The sequence below is a fragment of the Physeter macrocephalus genome, chromosome 12 (assembly GCF_002837175.3).
Source record: "Physeter macrocephalus isolate SW-GA chromosome 12, ASM283717v5, whole genome shotgun sequence".
NCBI classification, from domain to species: Eukaryota; Metazoa; Chordata; class Mammalia; order Artiodactyla; family Physeteridae; genus Physeter; species Physeter macrocephalus.
The window spans coordinates 33318821-33343959 of record NC_041225.1 but is presented as its reverse complement, the minus strand read 5'-3'; the positions used below and the strand labels follow the sequence as shown (position 1 = coordinate 33343959).

The 25139-nt window shown below is 42.7% G+C and overlaps 2 protein-coding genes and 1 pseudogene across 7 annotated transcripts in view; 1 reads left to right on the top strand and 2 right to left on the bottom strand.

The window, feature by feature from the left end:
- ROCK2 (Rho associated coiled-coil containing protein kinase 2) overlaps window positions 1-10917 on the top strand; it is a 141548-nt gene extending 130631 nt beyond the window's left edge. Inside the window, exons 34-35 of one of the 2 annotated variants that reach the window (XM_028497012.2) lie at window positions 6225-6325; window positions 7576-10917. In XM_028497012.2, the coding sequence (XP_028352813.1) occupies window positions 6225-6312 (88 nt within the window). In that variant the 3' untranslated portion in view covers window positions 6313-6325; window positions 7576-10917. The remainder of the gene's footprint in view (window positions 1-6224; window positions 6326-7575) is intronic. The other variant, XM_007127626.4, reaches the window with a different exon arrangement.
- LOC102979302 (pantothenate kinase 3-like) lies at window positions 2016-3995 on the bottom strand (annotated as a pseudogene).
- Window positions 10918-12147: 1230 nt separating the features above from the next.
- SLC66A3 (solute carrier family 66 member 3) lies at window positions 12148-23544 on the bottom strand. 5 transcript variants are annotated; one of them, XM_007127628.4, is made up of 8 exons: window positions 23292-23544; window positions 20696-20778; window positions 20551-20620; window positions 18013-18070; window positions 16876-16944; window positions 15645-15765; window positions 14872-14913; window positions 12148-13165 (listed from the first exon to the last, which is right to left on the bottom strand). In XM_007127628.4, exons 1-8 carry the CDS (start codon window positions 23432-23434, stop codon window positions 13074-13076), a joined length of 678 nt encoding a protein of 225 aa, XP_007127690.1. In that variant the 5' UTR covers window positions 23435-23544; the 3' UTR covers window positions 12148-13073. The 5 variants fall into 5 exon arrangements, with proteins under 5 accessions (XP_007127690.1, XP_007127691.1, XP_007127695.1 ...); XM_007127629.4 differs by having other exon boundaries at window positions 16876-16941; XM_007127633.4 differs by lacking the exon at window positions 14872-14913 and having other exon boundaries at window positions 12148-12884.
- Window positions 23545-25139: the final 1595 nt, after the last annotated feature.

The window sequence follows — 25139 nt, the reverse complement described above, 5'->3', positions numbered from 1 at the left end:
GCACCTGATTTAGATGACTGCTTGGCAGAACTGTGAGGGAGCAGCGCTCCTTGATCTGTCCTGTGTATGCAGTCTGATGTCACGTAGCATGGCTCTCGGGGAGTCAAGCATTGGACTGGATGGTCTGCAGTACCCTACTAATTTATAACTTATTCCTGTGGATGAATGGGTAGAGCTTTAAACGATTATCCAAGAAAACCTAGGAACAGAATTTCTGGTGTGTATCACCAGTAATTTAATATCTAGCTCTTCATTTGTGTTTATTTAATATTAGTCTTAGCACTAGTCAGTCTAGCTTTAGTTGAACTAACTCCACATGCTGTCTTTCTTAAAAGAAATGTTTGGCTTCATTAGACATCATCAAATATATATATTTCTATACACACTAAAACATAGTATCCATAAATATTCATCTAATCTTTTTTTTTTATTCCTTTGTTAACAACTGCATCATTATATTTTTTTCCTTTGGCTTCTGTGATGTTCTTCGTTCTGATTCTCCTTTTACCTCTCTTTGCAGCACTTCCCTTTTTCTATAGTGAAGTGCTTTAAAGTAATAAGTGTTAGCTACTATTATTATATAAAATAACATAATTTTATTATATAAAATAATTTTCGAGGGCGTATTATAATATGCTAGGCACTCTTCTCAGAGCTTTAACTGTACTAACTTATTCATCCTCATAACCACCCTGTGATTTAGCTATTTATGTCTATATTTTACAGATGAGGAAACTAAGGCACAGAAACATCGTGTGCCGAAGGTCACACAGCTAATAAGTAGCAGAGCCATGAGTTTAGATCCAGATAGTCTAGTTCCAGATCCTGCATTCTCAACTGTAATACTTCACTGCCTCACAGTGATTCAAGTAGACTTGAATTAATTGACAGTTTATAAAGCAATGTAAAGAAATGCTATTCTAAAAGAATGTTTCCTCGGTAATTTTGAATTAAAATACTATGCTGGAAAAGTAAGAAATTTGTGAATAAAATGCCGATTTTTGATAAAGACAGTTTGGAGAGATCCTAATTTGTTCCAGTGCAAGACACAAAATACTGGTCCCTGCTGAGGGCATTTCTCTTTAATTATCTTTTTCTTTAAAGATTTTTAAAAATTATTTAAGCCACGTAGAAAAGTATAAAGCAAAAATGCAACCAATACTAGTTTATTCAGTTTTAAGAAATAAAGCACTGCCAATACAGTTAAAACGTAAGGGTGGGGGGAGCTATTACTTTATCATTATCTCATCTTTATTTTTTCCAGTTCTAAATATTAGAACATTAATAGACTAATTGGGAAAAAAAATAATAAAGTTATATACAACTTGAAGTGTCAAAAATAAACCCATAAATGAAGTAGAAGAAAATAGGGGAATATGTGTCTGATCTTGGATTAGAGAAGAACTTCCTAATAATAAAAGCAAAGAAAGAAAATAAAAGGATTGACTAACCAAAAATTAAAGCCTTGTAGATTTAAAAACACCACATATTTTACAATACATCTGCGAAAGATGGGTTAGTATCTTTGTGCATGGAGTTCTTATATGAGTCATTTAGAAAAAGGGAATTGACTCTTCCCAATATAAAAATTAGTGAGGAACATATAGGCATTACCATGAATATGAAAAAGTGATCAACCTGATTACTAAGCAAAGAAATTAAAATTAAAACTATATTGTAAAAATATTCTCACCTGCCAATGTGGTAAGGATTAAGAAACTTAGTATTGGTGAGATGTAAACAAGCCCAATCATGTGCTGCTAAGTAGAACTCAAAACTAAATGCTAGTAGAACTGAAAACTAAACCCCTTCTGAAGCAGTCTTTGGCAATAAGTTTTACAGGCCTGAAGTGTATACCCATTGATCAATTAATGGAGGAGCATAGACAATCAAAGAGATAATTACAGTACGGTTTAACATGTTGTTTAATATGGAGGCATGAACAAGTGTTATGGGAGAACAAAGGAAAGCATAGAGAATTCTGCCATTAAAACATCAAGAACGGTCTCAAAAAAATGGCGGATATCAGTAATTTCCCAGGCAAAGAAATAAGGTAAAAGACAGCCTTAGGCAAAATGTTATGTTTAGAGGCACTGGTTGTCAGAATTACCTATGTGTTTGTAATGTTGTATTGGGTTAGGGTGGGGAGAGGGTAATAACAGGAAGTGGTAGAAGATGACACTGGAGAGAAAGCTCTGAGCCAGATTGAAAAGGACCATGTTCACTATGCTATAGGAGTTTGATTTTGTTCTGATAGAAGGCTTTTAACAAGAGCTTAGTATGTTTTGGCTTAATGAGATCCTGAACTAAAGTATTGACAGTGAAAATGGAGAGAAGAAACCAAGTTAAAGAAAGATTCTTTTTTTGGGGGGGTGGGGGGAACTATAATGCTTTTATTACCAGAATGTATGAAACATCGATCCTTTTATAATTCTGCAATACAGCCTCAGATTCCCATAGTTTCAAAACAACTCGTCTTTTAAATTTCCATGACATCCGTTTAGAATAAATGATTTTGTTGCTGTTCACAGTAGAAGACAGTCTTTAGCTTTTATGGTTCAGACCTAATTAAACAGAAATGGCTGACTTTGGGCCTAAGATAAATGTGGTATAGAGAGAAGAGCACAGAACCCTACCAATACATATAAACCATACTCCATTCAAATAGTCCTGGGACCTCACTGAATGGACTTTCAAATAAGTAATTAAGCCTCCAATTAAAACACATTTTAAAATGTACTATCTGATGAACTTAAAATACAAAAAATGCAGTATCACCAATTATGTGCATTTTCTAGGATTCATTTTAAAATTCAGGCTAATGTTTAACATTAGTATTTCAGTTAAATTATGGCATTTTAAAAAGGTTATACTTCTGGGGAAAGATCACATAAACATGCTTTTTGGGAGAAGATTTGTTTGAAAAACAACAGTAATGGATAATTAATATTGCTTTAACATTTCTAAAATCACATAAAAATGATCATCTTTGATTGCCATTTCAGTAAGTTTCGATACAGGGTATGTTACTGTCCACTTACTAGTAACCAAAGCACACATAGAACAGACTTGTAACAAATATTCAGAATCAATTCTTTTCACGAGAGAAACATTTCTGAGACTTTAAGATTCATGCTTGAGCATACAGTACTGCAATGTTGGCTACATAAAATAAAATAAATAGAAGATCTGTTTCAGAGGAGGCTCAATAATCAGAGGCTGTATTGCATTTAAGGATTTAACACTGGCTATATATACAGAAGGGAAAGCATTTCACTTAGAAATACTTCACATTACTGGAGCCCTCTTTTTAATATGGCAACATATAGCAGCTTACCATTCTGACACTTAAAAATCAACAGGAATAGTGCTACTCTTTTATCCTTTGGTTCCCAGTGACAAATAATGCAGTAATAACTGGTCTTCAGTTCCTCTCGAATGACATTTATTAACAGAGAGAAACCCGATGCTTTAGCTGAAATTTGGCAGCCCAAGAAGTGTACCAACTGCTCCAGAATACCCCTCATGCTCTAGAAACAATGCTTTCAGTTGACCTTTTGACAGTAATCCAGTGCATATGCCAAAAGTTGCATCGAGAGAGTATTGACACGTAAAGTTTCCAGCAAAGACAACAGTTTATTTTCTCATTAACAGCCCACATTCGTGCCACAGAACCAATGTTATTGGTGATAGTAACTAATGTAGCTCTTGCTAGATGTTGTTGACTAACATATTCTCGCTCCTCCTTATAAATCATATTCCCAAAACTAGATGCTACAGCCCAACCAGGCAGACCAAATCTTTCATAATCTCCTCTGTAAATATCACGGACCAGCTTGTCAGCTTGGGTGCTGTCACCTTTGGATGCCATTTCAAGAGCCTCTTCAAAACTCACAGCCAGTCAATAAACTACATAAACCCGGAAAGGTACCCCCTCCAAGGCTTGCCCCAGTTACTTGTTCATAGTTGTCTTTGGAATGGACTGCTACAATACTGACCCCGGAGCCAGTGTTTACTACCAGCAGTGGATAGGGATCAGCCAGGTTGAAAGGCATCTTTTGGCATCTCTCAGGTTCTGAGGCATTAGCAAAATAACAGCACTCTGCTTGTCCATTGAAACTGACAGAGTCTGTGTACCGCAAGCCCTCTGCAAGGCAGTCGGGTTCATCCAGTTCGTGCAGGTGGAGGTTTCCAACTGTGTGAAAATCGTTTTCAGACTTGTCGGCACCACCTCCTGTAGCACATAGCACCATGTGTAGTGTTGAGAAGTTTTTTCTCTCTTTCCCCTTTGGATAAAAGTAGGCAGGTCCTGGGCTGGAAATATAAAATGCAAGTTCCCTCTCCAGCCAAAAAGTGTTAAATCTTTCAGTTCAAGGTGTACATCCTGAATACCAGTGGATCCATAGGCTACATTAGAAGTCACGTATTTCCGGATACTTTTTAAGCTCTCAACTTCTTCCTCTGCTGTGATATCGATAGGTTCAAAATATGAGCGCTTTACCAGAGTTCCCCCGGTGTCCGTGCCAAACGATGGGAAAGAGGGTTTCTTGGCATCCTTGCTTGATCTTCATGGCGTCGGCCCGAGGGGCGAGAGGCAACCTCGGTCCCGAGCGCAGAGGGCGGTGGCTGGGCCGCTTCCTCCCCTCGGGCCGGGCGGGGCGGGGCCACCTGAGACGAGGCCCCGGCCCAGGGGGCGGACCCCCACCCCCGCGAGAGGCGGCCGGACCGAGCGAGCAGGGGAAGCCGCAGGCCTCGCCGCTCCGGGGCCCCGGCCGCCCCAAACAAAAGGCCCCGGCCCCCCCAAACAAAAGGCCCCGGCCCCGAGCCGTCGCCGCCCTCTAAAGAAAAAAGATTCTTAAGTTGGAATGGCAAGAATTAGATGACTGAGTGGGAGGGGAGGAGGGAGAGGTTTTAAGGGAAGTCTCGTCGGGCATTACGCTGATAGCCTAGTCAGGAGACTTTTAAACATGGGCACACGCTCCACACATTCTCCAAAGGTTTTGGAAAGATATGAAATGCAGATTTTTCATAAAGTATGCTAAAACGGGGGCTTGGATACCCAGGAAGGTTTACTGATCTCAGTCTCCCAAGTAGTAAAGAGTTGAAACCATCGCTAAAACTTACTTTACATGTAAGCCTAAAAAAATGAGTATGAGTATATACTAGGTTGTGATATATTTTAAATGAATAAATAACTGTATCTAAGTTTGTGTGCTTATTAATCAAATATTCTGCATTTAGCACATATTGGAGTAATTTGAGTCGGGTAAATCATCCATCAACCTACTCTGTCAATGATTCTCAAAGTCAAGCGGCTGCATCAGAATTCATCTCAGAATTCATCTTAAAATGCAAATACTTCCCCCAGCCCCCAACCCCCAATTTAATTATATCAGGATCTCTTGAGATGAAGCCTGGGAATATGCATTATACATAGCACTGGGTAACTCATACCACACTAAAGTTTAAAAACCACTGACACAGTGACCATAGATGGGTCCTTGGCACAAATGTATTCATGAACGTCACAGTTAGAAACAATGAGAAAGTTACTCCTGTTTTTAAAAATAAAAATGATTGCACTATTAGATGGTTGGGTTGGGTTGGAAAGAAAAGACCACACATGCCCCTGTTCTAAGTCCAGTTTATTTGGCCAAGATAAGTTGCTAATGCTGCTTATCTACCTTTGTTTTTCCCTTTATCTGTATTTTTTTTATGGAAGGCTTAACTTTTGGTGACCCGTTGAAAAAGCAGGGTCCTGCTGGAATTGAGAAAGCTACATTCTTAATATTACTCACCTTTCATACTAGGGCTTATGGTACAATTCTGCGAAAATGTGAGCCAACTGGGCACTTTTGTGACGGGAACATTGACACCGTTACTGAGCTTTCAGTTCTTAAGTCAAACTGGGCATCAGGGTGGTTACGTCTTCATGTGGGCCCAGTGGAAAGAAGATCGTGTCTTACCCCTAAATATTATCTCTGTCCTCACTTCTCTGGTAGTTTGGAAAGCATACATACCTGGTCAGCATGATTATATGCATTTGCATGTAAAGAGAAAGAAGATTTCCCTGTGTGCTTCCATCTTAATTTTAATCATGTTGTTATCAGTGAAGGGAAAGTTAAAATGCTTACAGCACAAAGTGTGATTTTTTTGATCATAGCATATGAAACTGTCGTTTCTAAAGAGTGTTAGAGTATAAATTTGCAAACCTCCTATTGCAGATTGCTTGATTTGGCATTTAAAGACTGGGATTGGTCATTTGATGATGTTGATGGTGGTGATGATGATGACGATGTTTTTGATTTCTGAAGAAGTAAATGGGGTAAATCAAAAAATGAGAAATGAGTTGTTTTAGTATTTCCAAGTAGTGCATGTGGTTTGCACTTCGGGTTTTCATTATTTTTGACCAGTTTGAAATTTTATTAAGTTGTTTTTGATAGTACTTATTTGAAAAGTAGTTTTCAGACAAGTTTCTAACTGAAATTTCCATGTTAAGTATAAAAGTGAATTGCTATGTTCAGATTCTTTATTGGTTATATATTTTCAATGCAGTTGGAATTGTAATTTTTTATCTCAGGAATGAAACATGTAGAAATAACAAATGGAGCTAATTCTGGTACTTTCTGTTCATTCCAAAGAAGCCATATGCAAAGAAGTAAAATTTACAGTGTTTTCAAGTTCCTACAACTGTATTAGTTTGTGAACATAGCATGGGATTCCTTTCTCCCTCCACCCCTCTCTCCTTCCCTCCTCTTTCCTTCTTTCTAACTTGCAAGAATTGAAACCATAAAAACTTTGTAAGTCTAATAAATGCTGTGAACTGGCTGTTTCTGATTTGGCTATTTTTGTGATGTGAATTGTTTACTTTTTGAAAATTTAATGTTACTCTTGCTGAGGAATGCTAATGGTATGCTGTGAAAGCTCTTGTGCTTTTAGAAAATGTGGTTTGGCTAATAGTGGCTAACAGAGATTTGAATGAAAATTGAAACTCGTGAGTTAAACCTTTTATATGGAATGAATTTAAAAGAAGTAATGTCTATCTTAACCTGAGCAACATGTTGCGAAATACATACTTAAATCACACATTATTGGGATCTGTTTATAACCAGGATTTACAGAGTATTTTTTACACATATTTACTACAACGTGTTTGTTCCCATTTCATAGATTTAAAAAATGTGGCATAGGGTCAGTCAAGTAGAACCTGGTCCATAAGTGCACTCTTCTTTCAGCTACATGAGGCAGCTAACAGTTAAACCCCAAGTCAAACTTGACATTCACTTGAATTATTCAGTGGCATATTGTCTCACCCTAATATTCAGTTAACCATATTAAAACTTGTGTGTCATGTCTGTGGCCAGTGTGAGAAAATATGAGGAAGAATGTAATTGCATGTACCTAAAAATAAGAAAAGTAATACAGTAAATGTTTATGCATGATTCAGGTGTTAAAAGTATAGTAGTTGGAAGACTATATAGTTTGATGTAAATGGAATGCCTTTTCAAAGAACTGATAACAATCTCTTAAATTATTTCACTGTATCAACTAACTTTATTTTCCTTTTCTTTCCAGCTAACTGCCTTCTATGAATGCAGTCATTATTCAAGGTGATCATATTCTTACAGTTGAAACAAGACTGAAATGTGATGGCCCAAAATTTATTAAAAAGCTATATTTTCCTGAGAGACTGATACACACATATATGTTCCCTTTATTCCTGCGATATAAATTCTAAATGTTGGATAGATTTTTCTGGGCTCCTTTGGAGCAACAAGTTGAACCAACAGTGATTGGTTAATAGAGTAAGAATATCATGTGCAGCTCTTCCAAACTTGTTCCATAAAGCTCTCTTAGCATCACTCACACTACATTGAATAAAAGGATTGAGAAGAGTTAAAGAAATCATCTTTTCAGCTTCAGCAGAGAGATTTCACCAGCACATTTGCCAGAAGAATCTGGGAATGGATTCCACTACAGTGATATAGACTGCATCTTTAAGAAGTGACCATTATACTGTGTGTGTGTGTGTGTGTGTGTGTATGTATATATACACATGCGCGCGTGCACACACACACACACACATCTATATAGTACTGTAATACTGCAAGAGGGTTTTTTTAACTTCCCACTTTATTTTTTTATAAACATTAATCAGATATCATTACTTACTACAGTTGCAACTATGCATTTGTATAAAGCCATAATGTTGGAGTTTATATCACTCATTTGTGTGTACCTGATGGAAGCTGCATGTTCATGTTTAAGCAATTACTGTAACAAGAAGTTTGAAGTTAATTATATCAGTTTCCTAATGCTTCATAATAGGCAACTTTATCCATTTTGAATGCCTTAATTTAATTTTTTTCAAAATCTCCACCCTTTTCTGTATTTAAAAAAAAAAAAAAAAAGAACAAGTGTTTACCAGCTCTTAGGATGCAAATTTGCTTTGCAGGAGAAAAATAGTGCACTATTTTTACACATAATAGTTATCAATGTCAGCCTATTTTGATTGTATAAGAGAATTTTTTTTAAGTATTGGTGATAGAAACAGTAATGGATAGTATTGGAACTAATATATCTTTTATGTATATCTATTATTCATCCAACCCTTTTTACAGACCTCAGTATTAGTGTGTGACTATGAAATGTTTTCTTTTAATTTCCTGGCTACCCTAGGTATGTTTTTATTTCTGATAAAGATATTTGTGACTATTTTTACATTTTCACACTCAAGATTCAAAAATTTATCTCAAATACAGAGAAAACTAAGACATACTGTAGATATATTTTAAATATTTAAATGTGATCCCTTAAACACACAACTGTGTATGGCAATATTTCAGTATTGGGTTAAGAAAACTGGTGACTGGGAAGAAGTTGCCTCAAAGGCACTTAACTTGATTTTTATTTTTTTAAATGCTGTTAAAGTTAACGGTTTATGCAGGACTATTCCTGCTTTATTTCTCATTATCCCAGAAAAGTGTATGTTTTATACTGCTACAGTGTACATCAGTAAGAATCAAGTTAAAAAAAATTGTGTAGTCTTTTATCAGTCTTTCTTTATATACATACACAGAGTTTGGTGTGATATTGAAATACATCATCTAATATTTCTATGAAGGAAGTAGACCTTTTTCATTGATTCCTTCTGGGGTCAGTGTAGGGTGTTTAAAGAGTTAGATCCCCAATTATAGACACTATCGTGGAAATTGAAGAGTGGCCTTTGGCTACTGATGTATTGAAACTGAATCTTGTTATTACATTATCCAGGCTGCACTCTTTCATGCTCTCTGTGCTAAAACTAGATATGCATGCCATTTCCCTTGCAGGTATGTTCTGGTTTGGGGCACAGCTCTTTCTTTTTTTTTTTTTTTAAAGTAAGATTAAAAAATGAAAAATATATAAAATTTATATAGAATAAATATTTCCATTCATTAGACTTGTTAAAAGGAGACTGAATTAATATTTTATATAAAGATTTTGTTACACTATGGGAGGCTCTATCATATTATTCTGAATTGGAGAGTATATATATATATATATTTTTAATAAACTTTATTAAGGTGAAATAATTTGAAGTTTACACATGAGTAATTGAAATATTTGAGTAAAAATGGCAAAAGTTTAAATTTTGAATGCTGTATATATTAAAGAATATGGAGAATCATGGTGTGATGCAACTATACGAGGAAAATTAATGTGAAGTTTTTTGGGGGGGAAAAAGATATCCTAAGGGGCAAAAAAAATCTCTCCATGAAGATTCTTCACATTATGTGGTTTGACATAAGGATTTATAAGGTTTGTTCAACTAATGGAAATGTGCTTAATAAAAAATTCTGACCTTGGGTAAGAATTTGCTTTATACCCTCCCTGTTCCTGGTTTCACCTACCTACATGAGTGCATACACCCATCCAAATGCTCGCTTCCCAACACTTATTAAATATGACATTGACTTGGTTTAACAGCCTGATTTTGTGCCAGCTTCTCTTTTTCTTGAGGCTCCAAAACTTCCAGGATAAATTTAAGACCAAAAGTTGCTTATTTCATCACACCTTGATTTCTCCTAGAGCCATAAATACCTCCTTTTGAGAACTAAGAAGTAGTGAATACTGGGATTTTCTTAGTTGGATTTTTTTACTTTTGTGGGAATAGTGAGACAAAGTAGAAGGAAAACCGATGCCAGGATTACTGTATAGCGCATTTTTGAAAAGTATTAATTAAAAAAATGCTATCTAGAAGCAACATTTAAAAAAATCTGTCTGAAAGTTTAAAACGCTCTGGAGCTAACTAAAGGATAAGTATACCAATAAATCTAAAATAAAGGTTAGTGTTTTTAAAACTAACCTATGCTAGAGTTAACACCATTCTGGCTCTGAAGGAGCTCCTTTATCCCAGTTTATGTGCAGATCCTCAAGAAGCAATACTCCAGGTTGCCAAACCACAACTTAAGAAGTTATGCTGCTGCTGTTAATCTATTCTTACAGGATTTGGGTGGTAAAATAGAGAAACTTGGACACTATATTACCTTATTGAAACATACTTTAACATGTTTTAAAAATCTGATGAAAGCAAGTCACTTCTGAGTTTCTCGGTCTCTGTTGACACTGCTACTGACTCACCACTCCTCCCCTGGGATAAGATGTCAGTTTCCCTATATTGTGAAGATACCATAGCTGGTTTGTAAAGCACTTTGAAGATAAGCACTGTGTGACAGTGCTGAATATTATGCTTGGGGGGCCTCTCCTTGATTCCCTTCCCCATAATAGTTTTGTTTGGAATTGTAATAAGTTATGAACTGCATGGTTTAGATAATCATAAATATTTGATCAGCTGTCCCCTTGAACAAAAATCATACCCCCTGATATTTTTTAATTTTGTTGCATCTTTGTAGTAATGTAATTGTATTTTATGCCTGCTTTTTATATTAAAAAATTAAATAAAAGAAATTAAGACATAAGCATTTTCATACTTTTCCTGTGAAATAGTCCTGGAATGCTGCAACCTTCTAAAATTTACCCCCCAAAATTACCTACCCTGAAAGATGGGTATAGCAAAGAAGTCTCAACTAAGGTTACCGACTTGGGAATCTTCAGCCCTATCATTTAATTCATGGAGAATACAAAATCGAATTTCCACTAGGCGTTTGTGTCTGATTTAATGTCAGTATTTTAAGGGGCATGCAAACTTCAGAATCTCATTTGAGTGTCGAGGATAAGGAAAAGGCAGGGGAGCCTGTTTTGTTAGGAATACTGTGCTGACAGGTGGTTTTCTAGAAAGCACTTTTTGGGGGTCTTTTCTAGGTTACTTGCTAACCATCTGATCTGGCACAGGTTATTCAGTCTGGGCTTCAGTGTTTTCATCTGTAAAATGGAGATTGTTCACTTATAGGATTGTTGCGGGATTAAGTATGATGATGTGTATAGAATACCAGGTAGCTCTAATGTTTGTTCCTTTCCCTCCTAAAGGGGAGAAATGGAGAACTCTTCACCTAGGATAGTATATTTTCTTTAAGGAGTTACTTTAAGCATTGACAAAGTATATCTAAATAAAATATGCTGGACTAAAAATCACATAATTTATACTAATGGTCAGATTATAACTGCATATGAGAAAAGACTCATTTGGATTTTTTTAAATGATAACTATGATTTTTGTCTGTGTGTGTGTGTGGTACGCGGGCCTCTCACTGTTGTGGCCTCTCCCGTTGCGGAGCACAGGCTCCGGACGCGCAGGCTCAGTGGCCATGGCTCACGGGCCCAGCCCGCGGCACGTGGGATCTTCCCGGACCGGGGCACGAACCCGTGTCCCCTGCATCGGCAGGCGGACTCTCCACCGCTGCGCCACCAGGGAAGCCCTGATAACTATGATTTTTAAAACTACAGAGTGATTTATTATTTACTTTTAGATGCCATGTTTCTCTTCCTGCTGGTCCCAAGCAGTCGTTCTAAAAGGATTAACCACAGTTTATATTTTTTAAAATTGCATTTTACATAACCTAAAACTAATCACATTTAAACAATTGAGTTTTAAGACTCAGAAGAGTTCAAAATAAAGTTTATTTTACATAGGAAACAAACATTTTCTAGTAAGCATCATTTACTTATTGCATATAATAGAATGATGCCATTCAATTATTAGGGGAAAGAGACTTCTTAAAATGGTAGAGTTGATAAGCTTTTACAGGAAAAAGTGTACAGTAATCTTATCATGTTCAGAGTATGATACTATAATGAGAATAAAATCCATAAGAACTTGGTAGCAATACCCTGCACTGCATATACTTTCAATAGGCAAAACCTGGTCGAGGTCGGCTGTATTTTGTACCAAATTCCAGTAATGGTATTGTGTAGGTGTGATCCTTTTAAAAACGGCAGCATTGTGCTTGAATCAGAAAGTATATTGGGATTGCCTCTTCATGAGTAGAGACTGCAGGTACCTTTTGTTACGAATTACTTGAAGGCACAGTATGAAGTTAAAGGATTACTTTGGTATATGAATTCAAGCCAGTTAAATTTTTGCTTGCCTTCGTATCCTTGCTGTAACCTAAGGAGGTATTATACGGTAATATGATACAATAAGGCCATCCTGTTATGTCTGTATTACAATTAAACATTAGTCCCAGAAAGTGAACTCTGGTAATTTATGACAATTCCACTTGAGCAAAATCCCACTCCATTCATGTTCGTCTGTGTTGCGGAGAGGATTTATTTTTTAAAAGATTGTGAAAGCTGAGAAGTAGATGTAGGTAGCTCTTTGGAGGGAACTTAATCATGACTTTAAGAATAAGGGTCAGCGCTGTCTCCTCAAAATGGGCTTCTTGGGAGGCTTCCATCAATCACCAGCCTTCTCAGAACTGCAGATGTCTGAACCCTACCTTAACCTAATGAAATGGGGACAGGGATTTTAAAAATCGATGTTTTTAAACAAGCGTTTAAGCGGGCTCTTGCAAGTCTAAAATACCTTTGGCACGGTTGGCTAAATTTATAAAAGACCTGGTTTAGCAATGAGCTTTTTTCCCCTCTGGTTCAGTTATTCAAACTCCACTCTGTGTGTGGGAATAATATATCCATCATTCAGACTTCACATCGGTCTTGCGGTAGTGAAGTATTGTAGCTGCTACCCATGTATTTAAGGCCAGCATGATCACAAAACGTATAAGAACTGAAATCAGTCAAAAAGAAGAAGTATGTGTTAAAAAAAACTGTTTTCACATAAAACAAAATCACCTTCTCTAAGGAGAAGCCCACCCCCCCCCGCCCCCCAAATGAAACAGAACTATGAATCATGTGGACTTTTGAACAACTTTGGTTCCAAATATTTCTGGAAAAATGATCTTCCTATCATGACTACCTTTGGTCACTTGGCCTGATTTCATGAATAATTTCATCCTAAATGCTTAATTTGGAGGAATCTGACTCTGGTTGGTAAATATTACAACTTTTTAAAACCCCGTTACTCATTTTTTAAGTCTTGAGGGTGGTGGTGTCTCAGAACATTCCATGTTAATTAAGCAAAGGTGGTACACCGCACTCAGTTAAGGTAATTGTGAAAAACTAGCCCAAACGTCAAAGCATGTTTTATATTGAGGTAACCATGAAAATGTGGCTCTTCGTTAAAAAGAAAAAAATAACCTTAGTGACTTGACAGACACTCTCCTGATAAATAAGGTTTATGAGATTTAATGTATCTTTGGGGTTGTAAAACACTTTTAAGATAGCTAAACTGTTTTTAAAAGATTATTCTCAGATATATTGATCACTTTCAGGAACAGCTGTCACCTTAGATACAGAACAAATCACAATTAACATGAGGTTTGTTTTGTTGTTTAATTATGGTTTGACTCTCCTTTCCAAGCAGAGAATTCTTGAAGTCCTGTAGGGAAGACTCAGGTCTCTCTTTTCCCTTCCCCACTTGACCCAAGTTTATGCTTTGGCCAGAACACTTTTACTCCTTCTCTCAGAGCTGATGGAAAGTATTTGAACCAAAGATAAAAGCCTCCGGGAAGGGACTAGCAAATGCACCCTGCTGTTCCGTAGCGATATTTCTCAGACAATGGTTAGCTTATTTAAAAGGTTTACACACCAGGGACATATTCTAGTCTTCATAGAATGGGTGACACCACCTGTTTTAATCATTTTCCAAAAATTTATATGTTTAATTTGGGAGTTGAAAACTCAACCTAAGGAATTAATGAAATTCTCTTTAGGTTAACCCAGGTATGTTTTATTTCCTCCTCCATCACAGTATTCCTTTAAAAATAACAGAACAAGGACATGGAGTTGAATGATTACGTCACTCCCTTTCCTGCTGCTTGTGGGCAGTTCTCTGAGGCTCTGGACCATCTGGCCACTACCACCTCCTTCCCTCTCATTAGACCCGCCCCCGTGCTCTCACGCCAGCCCTACTGGTGCGCTCTCCATCCTCTTTGCTCGTGACCTCCACACACGCTGCTCCTTGTAACAATCTCTTCCCTCCTCCCCGATCTCTCTGTTCTTCAAATTAATCTCCCCAGCTCCCTCGAACTAGGTCAGGTTCCCATGTTAGGTGCTCATCCTGTCCTACTCTTTCAAAAAATGTTTCACAATACTTTTCAATAGTTAATTGTGTGATTACTTCACTGTTCATTTCCACTGCTGGTGTGGAAGCTTCACGAAGATAGGAATCTACTATCTTGTGCATATTCTATCCCAGGTACGGCAAGTAGATGCTTAACACTATACCTGGTGACTGATGAGGACCAGGAATATATTGTCGCTGGCCTCCAGTGGGGCTAACTGGCTCCGTTAAACCCTAAGACAATTTACAAGTGACGGAGGCACAGATGGCATAAAATTCAAAAGAAGTGGGCCGGACAATATTTTGCTTACTTGTAAGATCACTGGTGGTCATTAAAGTTGTCACTATTCTTGCTGTAAAAGCAAAATTTCAGCAATAAATATCAACTTCTCAGACATTCTGGTATTTAGCTAATATCTTTCCGTTTTAAAGGCAGGAATATATGCTAACTGTTCTTGAAAGATTTGGGTAGAAGAGAACCCTGGATGGAGAAAATGGTCCTTTAAGATATAGACGAAACATGAAGAAGTATAATTCAAATATCTAAAACTAGTAAATCTAATTCATGTAATAGCTCTGAATTTTTTAAATGTTCCTACCTAAATATAGCATATATTCAGTAGTTCCTGCAAGAATCCAAATGAACAGTGGAAATTCTAAAGTTGAGACCAAACACTATGGCTCCAGAAAAACTCCACTGCTGCAAATTACATTCATTCGCAAAAGCCAATGTATGATTCTCATCTCTTTAATCTGTTACATCGTAAACATTCACATTTTTAAAACAAGCTAGTGGATTCAATATAACCAAACTCAAGATGCTTTTCAAACAACAAGAGAGGACTGTTAATATTAGGCCAGATTTTTGGAGAAAAGTGTGCTTTCACTTTTTTTTAGCAACTTGCAGAAAATGGAGAGTGGTGTGCATTAAATCAGCCTTGTAAATATGGATACACTAGGAGGGTCTATCTGAATAGTTACTCGCAAAGGATTTAAGCTCGAGGGTCTATGACATAACGCACTCCTCTGGGTAGACACCCCGCACTGACAAAGGACACCCCACCAACTAGAGGTTTGTTCTTACCCGCACAGGTATATGAAGCCAGGCTCCACGTGAGCACACTCACGGCTCCTGAGTCCCTGCTTTTCCACAGGTACTGGAGCTGTGCAAACTTACTGGCTGCACTGATGAAAGTACATAAATTCTGTTTGAAGATAAAACAGAAGAAAGTTAGGAGTTCCTTAGTTTCACCAGAAACTAGATACTGAAAGAGTACCAGATACTTAAAGCATTCTTTTTTTTCCTGGCTGCGCCGTGTGGCTTGCGGGAAAGCGCTGAGTCCTAACTGCTGGACCACCAGGGAATTCCCTGATACCGCTTTTGAAGCCAAATTTTCATGTCAAGTAATAACCAACTTGTACAAGGACAAAACCCAAGTTTCGTGATAAAGAATGGACGCAGCAGTGGGACATTTATGTATAACCCACCAATTCCACTGCTTAGTGAGTAACTGATGGGTAGCAGGTAGTTGGAAGCTGAGAGTAAGAAAGAATCTGCAATGGCTACAAAGGCTTATCTGTCCCCACCTGCCAAAAACAAATAGATGTATAGCTATTATGATGCTTTCAGAGCCTGGGGGGAACCATGCTGCTTTGCACTGACAGACTCATAAACTCAAAGCAGCAAGCTGGAGCGCATTGGCTCTGAGTTTCTGGCTGTTCTGATGAGCCACGTGGTGAGGCTCCTGCCCTCTGCTCCCCAGCAAGGTAAGAGTCTAGCACCCTCCACCCTAAGCCAGGCCCAGGCTGCCTGCCGTTCACCAGGCTTTACACCAGCGGAACCACCCCGTCTACTGGTTTCCCATCTTTAGAATCATGAAGTGGTCTTGTTTGGGGGCATAACCAAGGCCTGCACAATCTTATGATACACATTCAACTGCAGATTATTAGGTTTTCCCATAACACAGAGTCTAGTAGAGAGAACAGGACGGGAAACGTGAAGGGGGCTCAGGCTGTTGCGCCGGTCATTTTTAAGTACTTTAATCATATCTTTGTGAATGAACTAAGAGGACGTGATTTATCAGTTTATCTAACCACGAAATCACAGTGTAGGACTTCCGTGGAAACCATCTGTCGATCTGAATTGGGGCTCGCTCTTGAAAGCCAGAGAACTGTAAACCTTCTATAACTTGGGTTTTTCATGAATTCAAACAGCTTCCCTCCCCTACAGGATCCGAGGGTTGGCTGCCCCGCGGGAGCTCTGAAACCCAAGCTCTTTCTCCTCTCTGGGGCTCCAGGACCCTCAAGCCAGTCACCCTGTCCCGAGGCGTCAGTGGCTGCTGTCGAGTCGGCACCCAGGAAACACGTGTTGTGGACAGTCCCTGCTTGACAAGGGACAAAGGAAACTACAGGTTATGAACTATTAGAGCATCACCGTGTGGTCAGAATAGAGCATTCGCTGAGAAGGGAACAGACGAAACAGAAAAACCTGAGGCCTCCGGCCTTTGGACCTGATTCCTGACGAGCCTATAGCAGTGTATTCCCGGGATGATGTTCCTGGGGGTGAAGGAACATCACCCCCCAAACAGCCAGACCTGCACCCACGTGACCACAGTGGCAGCTCCGAAGAGACTAGAGATGACCTATTTGTAGGGCGGCCAGATTTAGCAAACACACAGGACACCCAGTTAAATTTGAATTTCAAAGCCACGACAAATAACTTTTTAGCACAAGTTTGTCCCATGTAATATTTGGGACATAATTATACTAAAAAATTATTCGTTGTCAGTGTGGTAACCCTACTACTCTGCTTTCCATGTGTCATAAGGTTGAGAGCCAAGTCCCCCTTCCGACTAGACGTTGGAGGGAGAAAGGGTGGCAATTCAGGAGTCTTGGGCGTGGCAGGCAGTGACCGCCAATTAGTTCTGCTTCTTTTCCCATTGGGTGGAGAAGTTCCCGTCAGCCGCCGTTTGATCTGTGGTCAAATGCTTCCCGACCCACTGCCAGAATCCTACTCTCACAGCAGGGAATTTTTGGCCCTCAACCAAGGAAGGAGAAAGGGTATAGGGCTTACCCTATTCCAAGGAAGAAAAGAAAAAAGTGCGGGGGAGAAGTTAGAAAAATAATGAGTACGCGGCCCATATGTAATTATTTACCTGATAATAACCTGAAACTCTTTAAGTTATGCTCAGTTCTTCATTCTACTACTACCTACCCGATCCCAATCCGGTTCTCTAGGGCCCCAAAGAAAGGGAAGTAAAAAAATTGTGCCGTACATTTAAGTGAGAATACTGTTTTTAATATTTGGATAGCACTGGGCTTTCATCCCACTATCCTTTGGTACAGTTGAAAAATGAGCAGTTTGAAAGTTTTTTGCAGGGCAGGTGGCGTGGAGAGAAGAGGTAGACAGACTGCTGTGAACACACCTTCTTCTCCAGGGGCGATTTACTCACCATGGCCAGATCTATGATCCACTTCTGCAGGGTGAGGATGAACCAAGCAGACACATAGCTTACCATGTGCTAAGGGACACAGCAGTGGCTTGGCTGGCAGCTCCACTCCCCTCCCAACCCCGTGCGTGTGGAAACAAACCGAGACCAGAGAGGTTACACACCTAAGCTAAGTGTGGAACTGGGAACAGCTCTGCTAGACCTCGTCAGATTCGGAAAAGACAAAAATGATCCAAGTGAACACCTTCTAGGAGTTCAAAAGCACAGAAGCAGATTCTGGAAGAAAATTACAAAGAACCCTGCGTTCTCGGACCGATGCTAGGGCTGAGAACGTCCCTGATGATTTTAACTGCCGGTTTAACTCCTGACCGTGCAGACCTCGCCAACGTAATGTCAACAGTGAAGCACTTAGGTTCAAATGATAAAGCAGGTGTCTTCTGCAAAACTGGTGTCGCGTGAAGCTGTTTACTGATTTCCTCTTTCCCACTAACGCCAGTGTAAAAATGACGCAGCTGGGGTTGAGCAATGCTAGGAGATGGGAGGAATGATACTAGCTTTTCATCAAACTCAGTGATGCTGCAGGAAGACAGCCCGGCTAGAGAAGCAGAAGCAAACACAGGGAGGTGGTGGCCAGGCCAGGGAGGGGACGGCCAGGAGCCTCTGCTGTGAGCTGGGCCAAGTCATTTTCCTTCTCTGGGCCTTGGTTTGCTTATCTGCAAAATGGACTTAACATTCCTTGCCCTATCTACCTCCTCATGGCTTTGTGGAACATCGTAGGGACCCAACAGGCAGCTGTGATTATAATTAATAACATTATTTAAATGAAGAGATTGAAATAGACAAGGCCCTGTGCTCCAAGTCAGTAGAACTAGACACTAGTCAACACCAGAAAGGCAGCCTGAATCTAGGTGGATGGAATCTTGCTTTTTGAACACTCTCTAATTCAAGTCTTAAACTAACGTTGCCCAATTTTGTACCATTGCACCTCATTCCATTCATTCCAACTATACATTTTATAAAACTTCAGCAGTAGTAGCAGCAATCGAGATCCTAGAGATGACTCATTTGTAGGGTGGCCAGATTGAGCACGTAAAGACACAGGACACCCAGTTAAATTTGAATTTCAGATCAACAACAAATACTTTTTTAGCATAAGTATGCCCTGTGTAATATCTGGGACATACTATTACTTAAAAACAAATGCATTGTTAATATGGCTGCCCTGCTTATCGGCTCTCTGTAAGTCACAATTGGCGTAAGGAGGTCATAAAACATCTTGCTGATACTACAGAGCTGCCATCAGCACCCAAGTTTTCTAATCTACAGCCTCACCATTTGCACAAAGATAAGCTGTTGCATTTTATTTAAAAAGTAAATCACACAATGCTTTTCATTTCTTCAAAGTACTCTGTTTTCAAAAACCTTTAACCATCTGGGGCTGACCTTGAAGTGCTGAGGGGCAATAGAGCCACACGATCCCTCTTTTTTTGCAGAGGGAAACTGAGTCAGGGGGCTTACAACTCCATGGAACAGCAGAGGGTCAGGACTCAGTCCGCACCCAGCTCCCCTCTGCTGACAGGCTTTTAAAAGCACGAGAGCCACCACGACCCTGCCGCCCCCTCAGCTTGTCCTGTGCTCCTGGTATTTTCGTTCTGGAAACAACCCTAAAAGGCAGGCATTATGATCCCTCTTCACAGACGGGGCCACTGCAGCTTAGAGGCCAGTGCCCAAGGCCACCCCGATGGCAGTGGCACGGGGCGTTCCCACCACTCCACGCCCACCTCCTCAGTGCCTGGCCGTCCCCTCCCTCTCTCCTCCACCCTGAAGACATATAAATCAACAGCTCAGATCACTTCACAGATGTGGCAGGATTAACTGACTGCCATTCAAAAGGCTTTCTTGGCCTTTTAAGGAGAGTGAAGTTCAACAAGAGAATAAAAGAGTTTTTACAAGGAGAGTGAAGATGGAAGGCTGGCCCTCGTTCACCGAAGGTGCTGAGTGATGTGAGCAGGAACAGGTCTGTGTGACTGACCAGAACCCACGGAGACCTTCCTAATGTCTTGACTTTCACGTTGAACCAGCCATCAGGAGCCCAGACCCACCAACAGGCAGTAAGAAGCCAAGCCGACCAGGTGTGTTAGTGGCAGCGTGTTACACGCCACACATGCTCGTTATTACATGGGGACATTTGGGGGGAAGTAAGAAATATCTCCCTTCCCCTAAAGAATACATTTGGACAATGTCGCTCTTAGCAGGAGTGCTTCTGCAGCTAGCTCAGCAGTAAGGTACTAAGTCTACCTGGTGGGTCAGGGCACCATGGGGCTCCCTGGTCTCAGAGGGGTGGCCCCTGGGCAGGGACTGTTCTAGAGCATCTCTAGGCTGTGGAGATATTTGCTCAAATGGAATCTTGCATTGGGGACTTTTTTTTTTTTTAGTTTAACCGAAAGAATACATATGTGGTAAAGGACCCTGCTTAATAACATCCTGTTAGCAAGGAACACCCCCAGTTCCATCTCGGATTCTCAGATGCTGAAAGGATACAGGACGATGTATGGTGCTGCCCGTTTCACATCCCCCTTGAAATGGAAGACACACAGCAGGAGGATGAGATCTGGAAAAGAAAGGCTCCGAGTGAGAGGGAGGAGGGGCCCCGAGGGCCGAGGCTGGGCGCAGGGGGGTCGGTTACCTTGTGCGATGAGGATGGGGTACTCCAGGTAGGTCAGCAGTGGGTACTCGAAGTAACACTGGTACCGGAGAAAGACCAGGAACCTGGGGAGAGGGAGGGCGCATCTGAGCTCGGACCAACCCGACCCACAGCCGGGAGGCCTGGCCGCCACCCAGGAGCACAGGTTTGTTTGCAAAACCCTAGAACTGGTGGCGGGAGTCTGCAAATGTCAAGGAGGGAGGTACAGAATAAGAAGGATGCAATATCAATTTTTAATCATCTCCCCGATTTCTGAAGCTGGGCACTGGTGTCTGTCAAGTCCCTTGGATGGTCCGTTCCAGACAAATCTTACGAATTTTACAGAACCACTGACCAGGATGAGAAGAGACAGGGCTTTCTGGACCCGGGCCTGCCTGTCTCTAAGGCTGGGCTCTTTCGAGGCCCCAGGCAGATCCCTCAGAAGGTCAAACCCAAGAAGCCGCACAGGCCGAGAAAGATATCTGAGGGGGGCTGAGAGCCATCCCTGGGTGGGTGGGGTTCCTGTGCAGGGCTTCGAAGTGACTGAGCACGTAGGGCCCAGCAGCGAGCTGGGGAGGCCGTGTTTTGAAGACGAAGGACATCCCTAGATGAGTCTGGTGGCCCCCCAGAGTGCTGCCCAGGCTGGCGGTGGGGACAGAAGGGACAACTCTTCAGTTCCTCAAGAAAATTCGAGCTCTGGAGAGGCTTCGGCTTGGAGGGGTGGGAGACACAGACCCCAGAGTCCCACTCCTCTCAGAAGAAGAGGCCCCAGCTTCCTGCCTTCCCAGTTCACACCCTGGCCAGCCAACTCCCTTCGAATCTAAATGCCCTCACTGTCCCTTCAGGGTCTGTCTCCATCCCCGCACCCAGGCTGTGAGGACCCCTCAGGCCCCCTGCTCCCCCAGGGTGAGCCAGAACCTCCACAGACCATGTGGACTTAATGGCTCACACCTTCCAAGCCAGGACGTGGCGTTAACAAAGCCCCAGGCCCTCACCCAGGCGGCACTCTGGGTGACCCCAGCCAGCGCTTGCCCCTCCACCGCCTGCTGAGCCACCTTCCCGAGGCTGCCAGGCCTGGTCCCGCAGGCATCACCTGCTGAGTGTGGAGCCCTAAGTGGAGTGCAGGCTCCGGGGCTAGGGTGCTGGGCTCACAATCCCCGGCTGTTACTAACCTCTGGGGCCTCGGCTTCCCCATCTGTGAAATGGGGACAACATGCTCTGTGTATCTGCACACACGGATGCTTTAAACATGTTACCTAAGGTCATGTCTTCTGCCTCTTTCTCTGGCCTCACTGCTTCCAGTCCAGCCTCCAGACTTCTGATCACAAGCCCCCTGCCTGGAGGGCCCCTTTCTCTACGTGGCTACCTCCTCTCCTGCCTGAGGACGCCAAGGTGGCTCCCCTCCTGGGGTGCAGATCAGGGCCTCCCCTGCCCCGAATGGGGAACTTCTCCTCCTAGTAATTATCTGTCTTCCTCAGAGAACTGGGGTGGCTCTGAGGCAGGATGTGCTTCCCCAAGGGGCCTGTGGCTCAAACACATCCTACGGTTGGCCCCTCAGATGGGGGTGTCCCGGGTAGGACCCCGCAGGTCCATGGGTGGCCCCTCACCCCTTGTGCCCTGGAGGTCTCCTGTTTCTCCCTCTCTCCCCGCTGCCTTCCTTCTGGCCCGGGAAACCGGGGACCACTGCCCCTCCGAGGAGTGCTTCCGCTGAGGACCGGCCCTCAGAGCCACCGGAGGGTAACTGGGGTCCCCGGGCTGGTGAGGAGTAGAGGGGAGGGGGCCCCGCCTTGCAGGACGAGGAGCTGGACTGCTGGGTTCACGTCTTCCCCACCAAGTCTTACAACTCCGCTTTTCACCGTTCAGGTCTTTATTATTATTATTATTTTGTTTATTTAGAATAGTACTTTTTAAATTTTTTTAAATTGAGGTAGATATGACATACAAGATTATATTAGTTTCAGGTGTACAACATAATGATTCAATATTTGTACATATTGTGAAATGATCACCACAATAAGTCTAGTTAACATCCGTCACGTTCAGGTTTTTAAATACTGGATCAGGGCACCCATTCCCGATTTTGATAGAAAAACCGGCTCTTGGAGCAGTCTCGGCTCCCGCTTTTCAAGCGCCAGATAAAGCCCAAGTCCAGGTCAAGTCCTCCTCTCCCTCCAAAAAGCTCTACGTTCTCTGACACCCCGCGCCCCCCGCACCCAAAGGTGTAACTTTTAAAAGCCAGAGGGTCCAACCCCTCATTTTACAAGCGAGGAAACCGAGACCCGAGAACGGAGTGGGGGATGGTGGGGGTGGCTTTAGGGAGGATGCAGCTGAGAGAGCCTCGACGTGCAAGCGGACCTGCTCAAAACCGGATGGTTAGTTTTGTCACTAACGGGCGGAGTGATGATTTCCTTGAGTGTCGGTTTTCTCATCTGTAAAATGGGCGTGCGCCGTCTTTCGTTACCGCGCAAGGCTGGGGGAAGCAGCAAATTCGGAGGGGAAGTGAGAGGCCCGCGCTTTCGGCTCCGCTTCCCCCGCCCCTACTGTATTAGAGTCGAGGGTCTCCCGGGCTCCCGTCGGCTCCAGATCGCCCCGGCCTTACCCAGCCAGCTCCAGAAGTAGGCTCGGGAGGCTGATGCCCCGCGCGCTGCGCGCCCCCAGCACGGCGAAGATCTGCGGCAGCTTGAGCGTCGCGCACACGCCCAGCACGCTCCAGTTGCAGAACCACAGCAGCCGCGTCTCCATGGCGCCGGCGAGGCTGGGACTCCGGGACTCAGCGGATCCGGCCGCCGCGCGAAGGGGAGCCGCTCAGCACTCGGCCGCCGGCCTCGCCCGGTCCTTCCGCCTTCCCTTGTTCCCTCTCCGGGCCGCCCAGTCGGGGTCCGCCCCTCCGCCCCGATCTCCGCCCCGAACCCCGCCCAGGGCCCCCTCTCCCGCCCCTTTGCCCGCGCGGCGCCGGTCTCGCGCCGAAGCCGCCCCGGGTCCTCCCCGTCCGCGCAGTCGCTCCGCCCCTCCCCGCTAGCCCGGCCCAGCCCCGGGAGCGCTCCGCCTGGAGCCGCCCCTCTCGGGTCCGGGCGGTCGGGGTCCGCTCCTTTTCCCTCCCGGTCGTCCGTCCCCCACCTCGCCCCGACCCCTCCCCGGGCCCTCTCCCTCCGCCCCGGCGCCCGCCTCTTGCCCGGGAGGCAGGTCAACGCTGGCCTTTGCGTAATCTGGCCGCAGCTGATTCACTTTTCCGTGTTAAACCGACTCGTGCAGTTCCGAGCCTGCGGGCGACGTCTCCCGCTTTCCCACGGGTTGGATGGGCAGGAATTGAACCGCAGGAGGGCAAAGGGGCACCCCTCACGGGGTGGGGGGGTGGGCCATCCTGTGGGGATTTTTTACTCCTGAAAAGTGTTTTCCTTTGTTTTTCTCACTAAGCATTTCAGAGGTAAAAACTTAAACGACCCAACTTAGTTTCTGTGCGCCCTCCTCGATTTACATACGGAGAAACAGGCCTTGTGGGGCCGCGCTTTCCTGCAGCCGAGAGTGGGGACGCGTCCTCCCCAAGGGCAGGCGACTTCCTTCCTGAGGGCTTGGTCCTTAACCCTGAACACTCCCCTCCAGAGACTCGCACTTGAGAGTGAAATTTTTTCTGAAGGAGGTAAAAAGAGATTTCTATTGACAAAAGAAGGTAACTTAGACTGAGGGGCTGGGGGTGCATTTTCAGGCTCAAAATGGTATAGGTACTGAGTCAAGGTTACAACGGAACAGAAAAGTCACAAAAATGCAATGCCAGAAACCACTGTAAAGAAAAAAATGCTGCCTGCCGTTCCAGTTCTATAGGATCAAGCCTGTTTAGCCACTGCACTTGCCCACCACCAGTGTGCCCTGAGCGGAATTCAGGATGGAGAAAACCAGGAAGCATTCTGGGCGTTGGATTCACTGACCTTTTAGCTAGTTAAGACGCATATTTAAGGAAAAACGTCTAATGACCCCAGATTCTTGCATCTTCCAGTACAGAGAAAAGCCCTAAAATCATTAACTTGAGGTGTCTGTTCTTTGTGCTTAGCAGTAATCTTTTGATGCTTGACTACATGTTTTTCCCAGCAAAAAAGTTCATATATATCCTGGCTCTCCCTTATCTCTTCTGAGCAGTTCCCTAGAGCTATCTGAGAAGTTGTGTCCCAGGCTACAGGCCTCAATAAGGTCCCCAAATAAAACTTAACTCACGTCTCTTTTTGAATTATGGTTTTCTCAGAATACATGCCCAGCAGTGGGATTGCTGGGTCATATGGTAATTCTATTTTTAGTTTTTTAAGGAACCTCCATACTGTTCTCCATAGTGGCTGTATCATTTTGCATTCCCACCAACAGTGCAGGAGGGTTCCCTTTTCACCACACCCTCTCCAGCATTTATTGTTTCTAGATTTTTCGATAATGGCCATTCTGACTGGTGTGAGGTGATACCTCA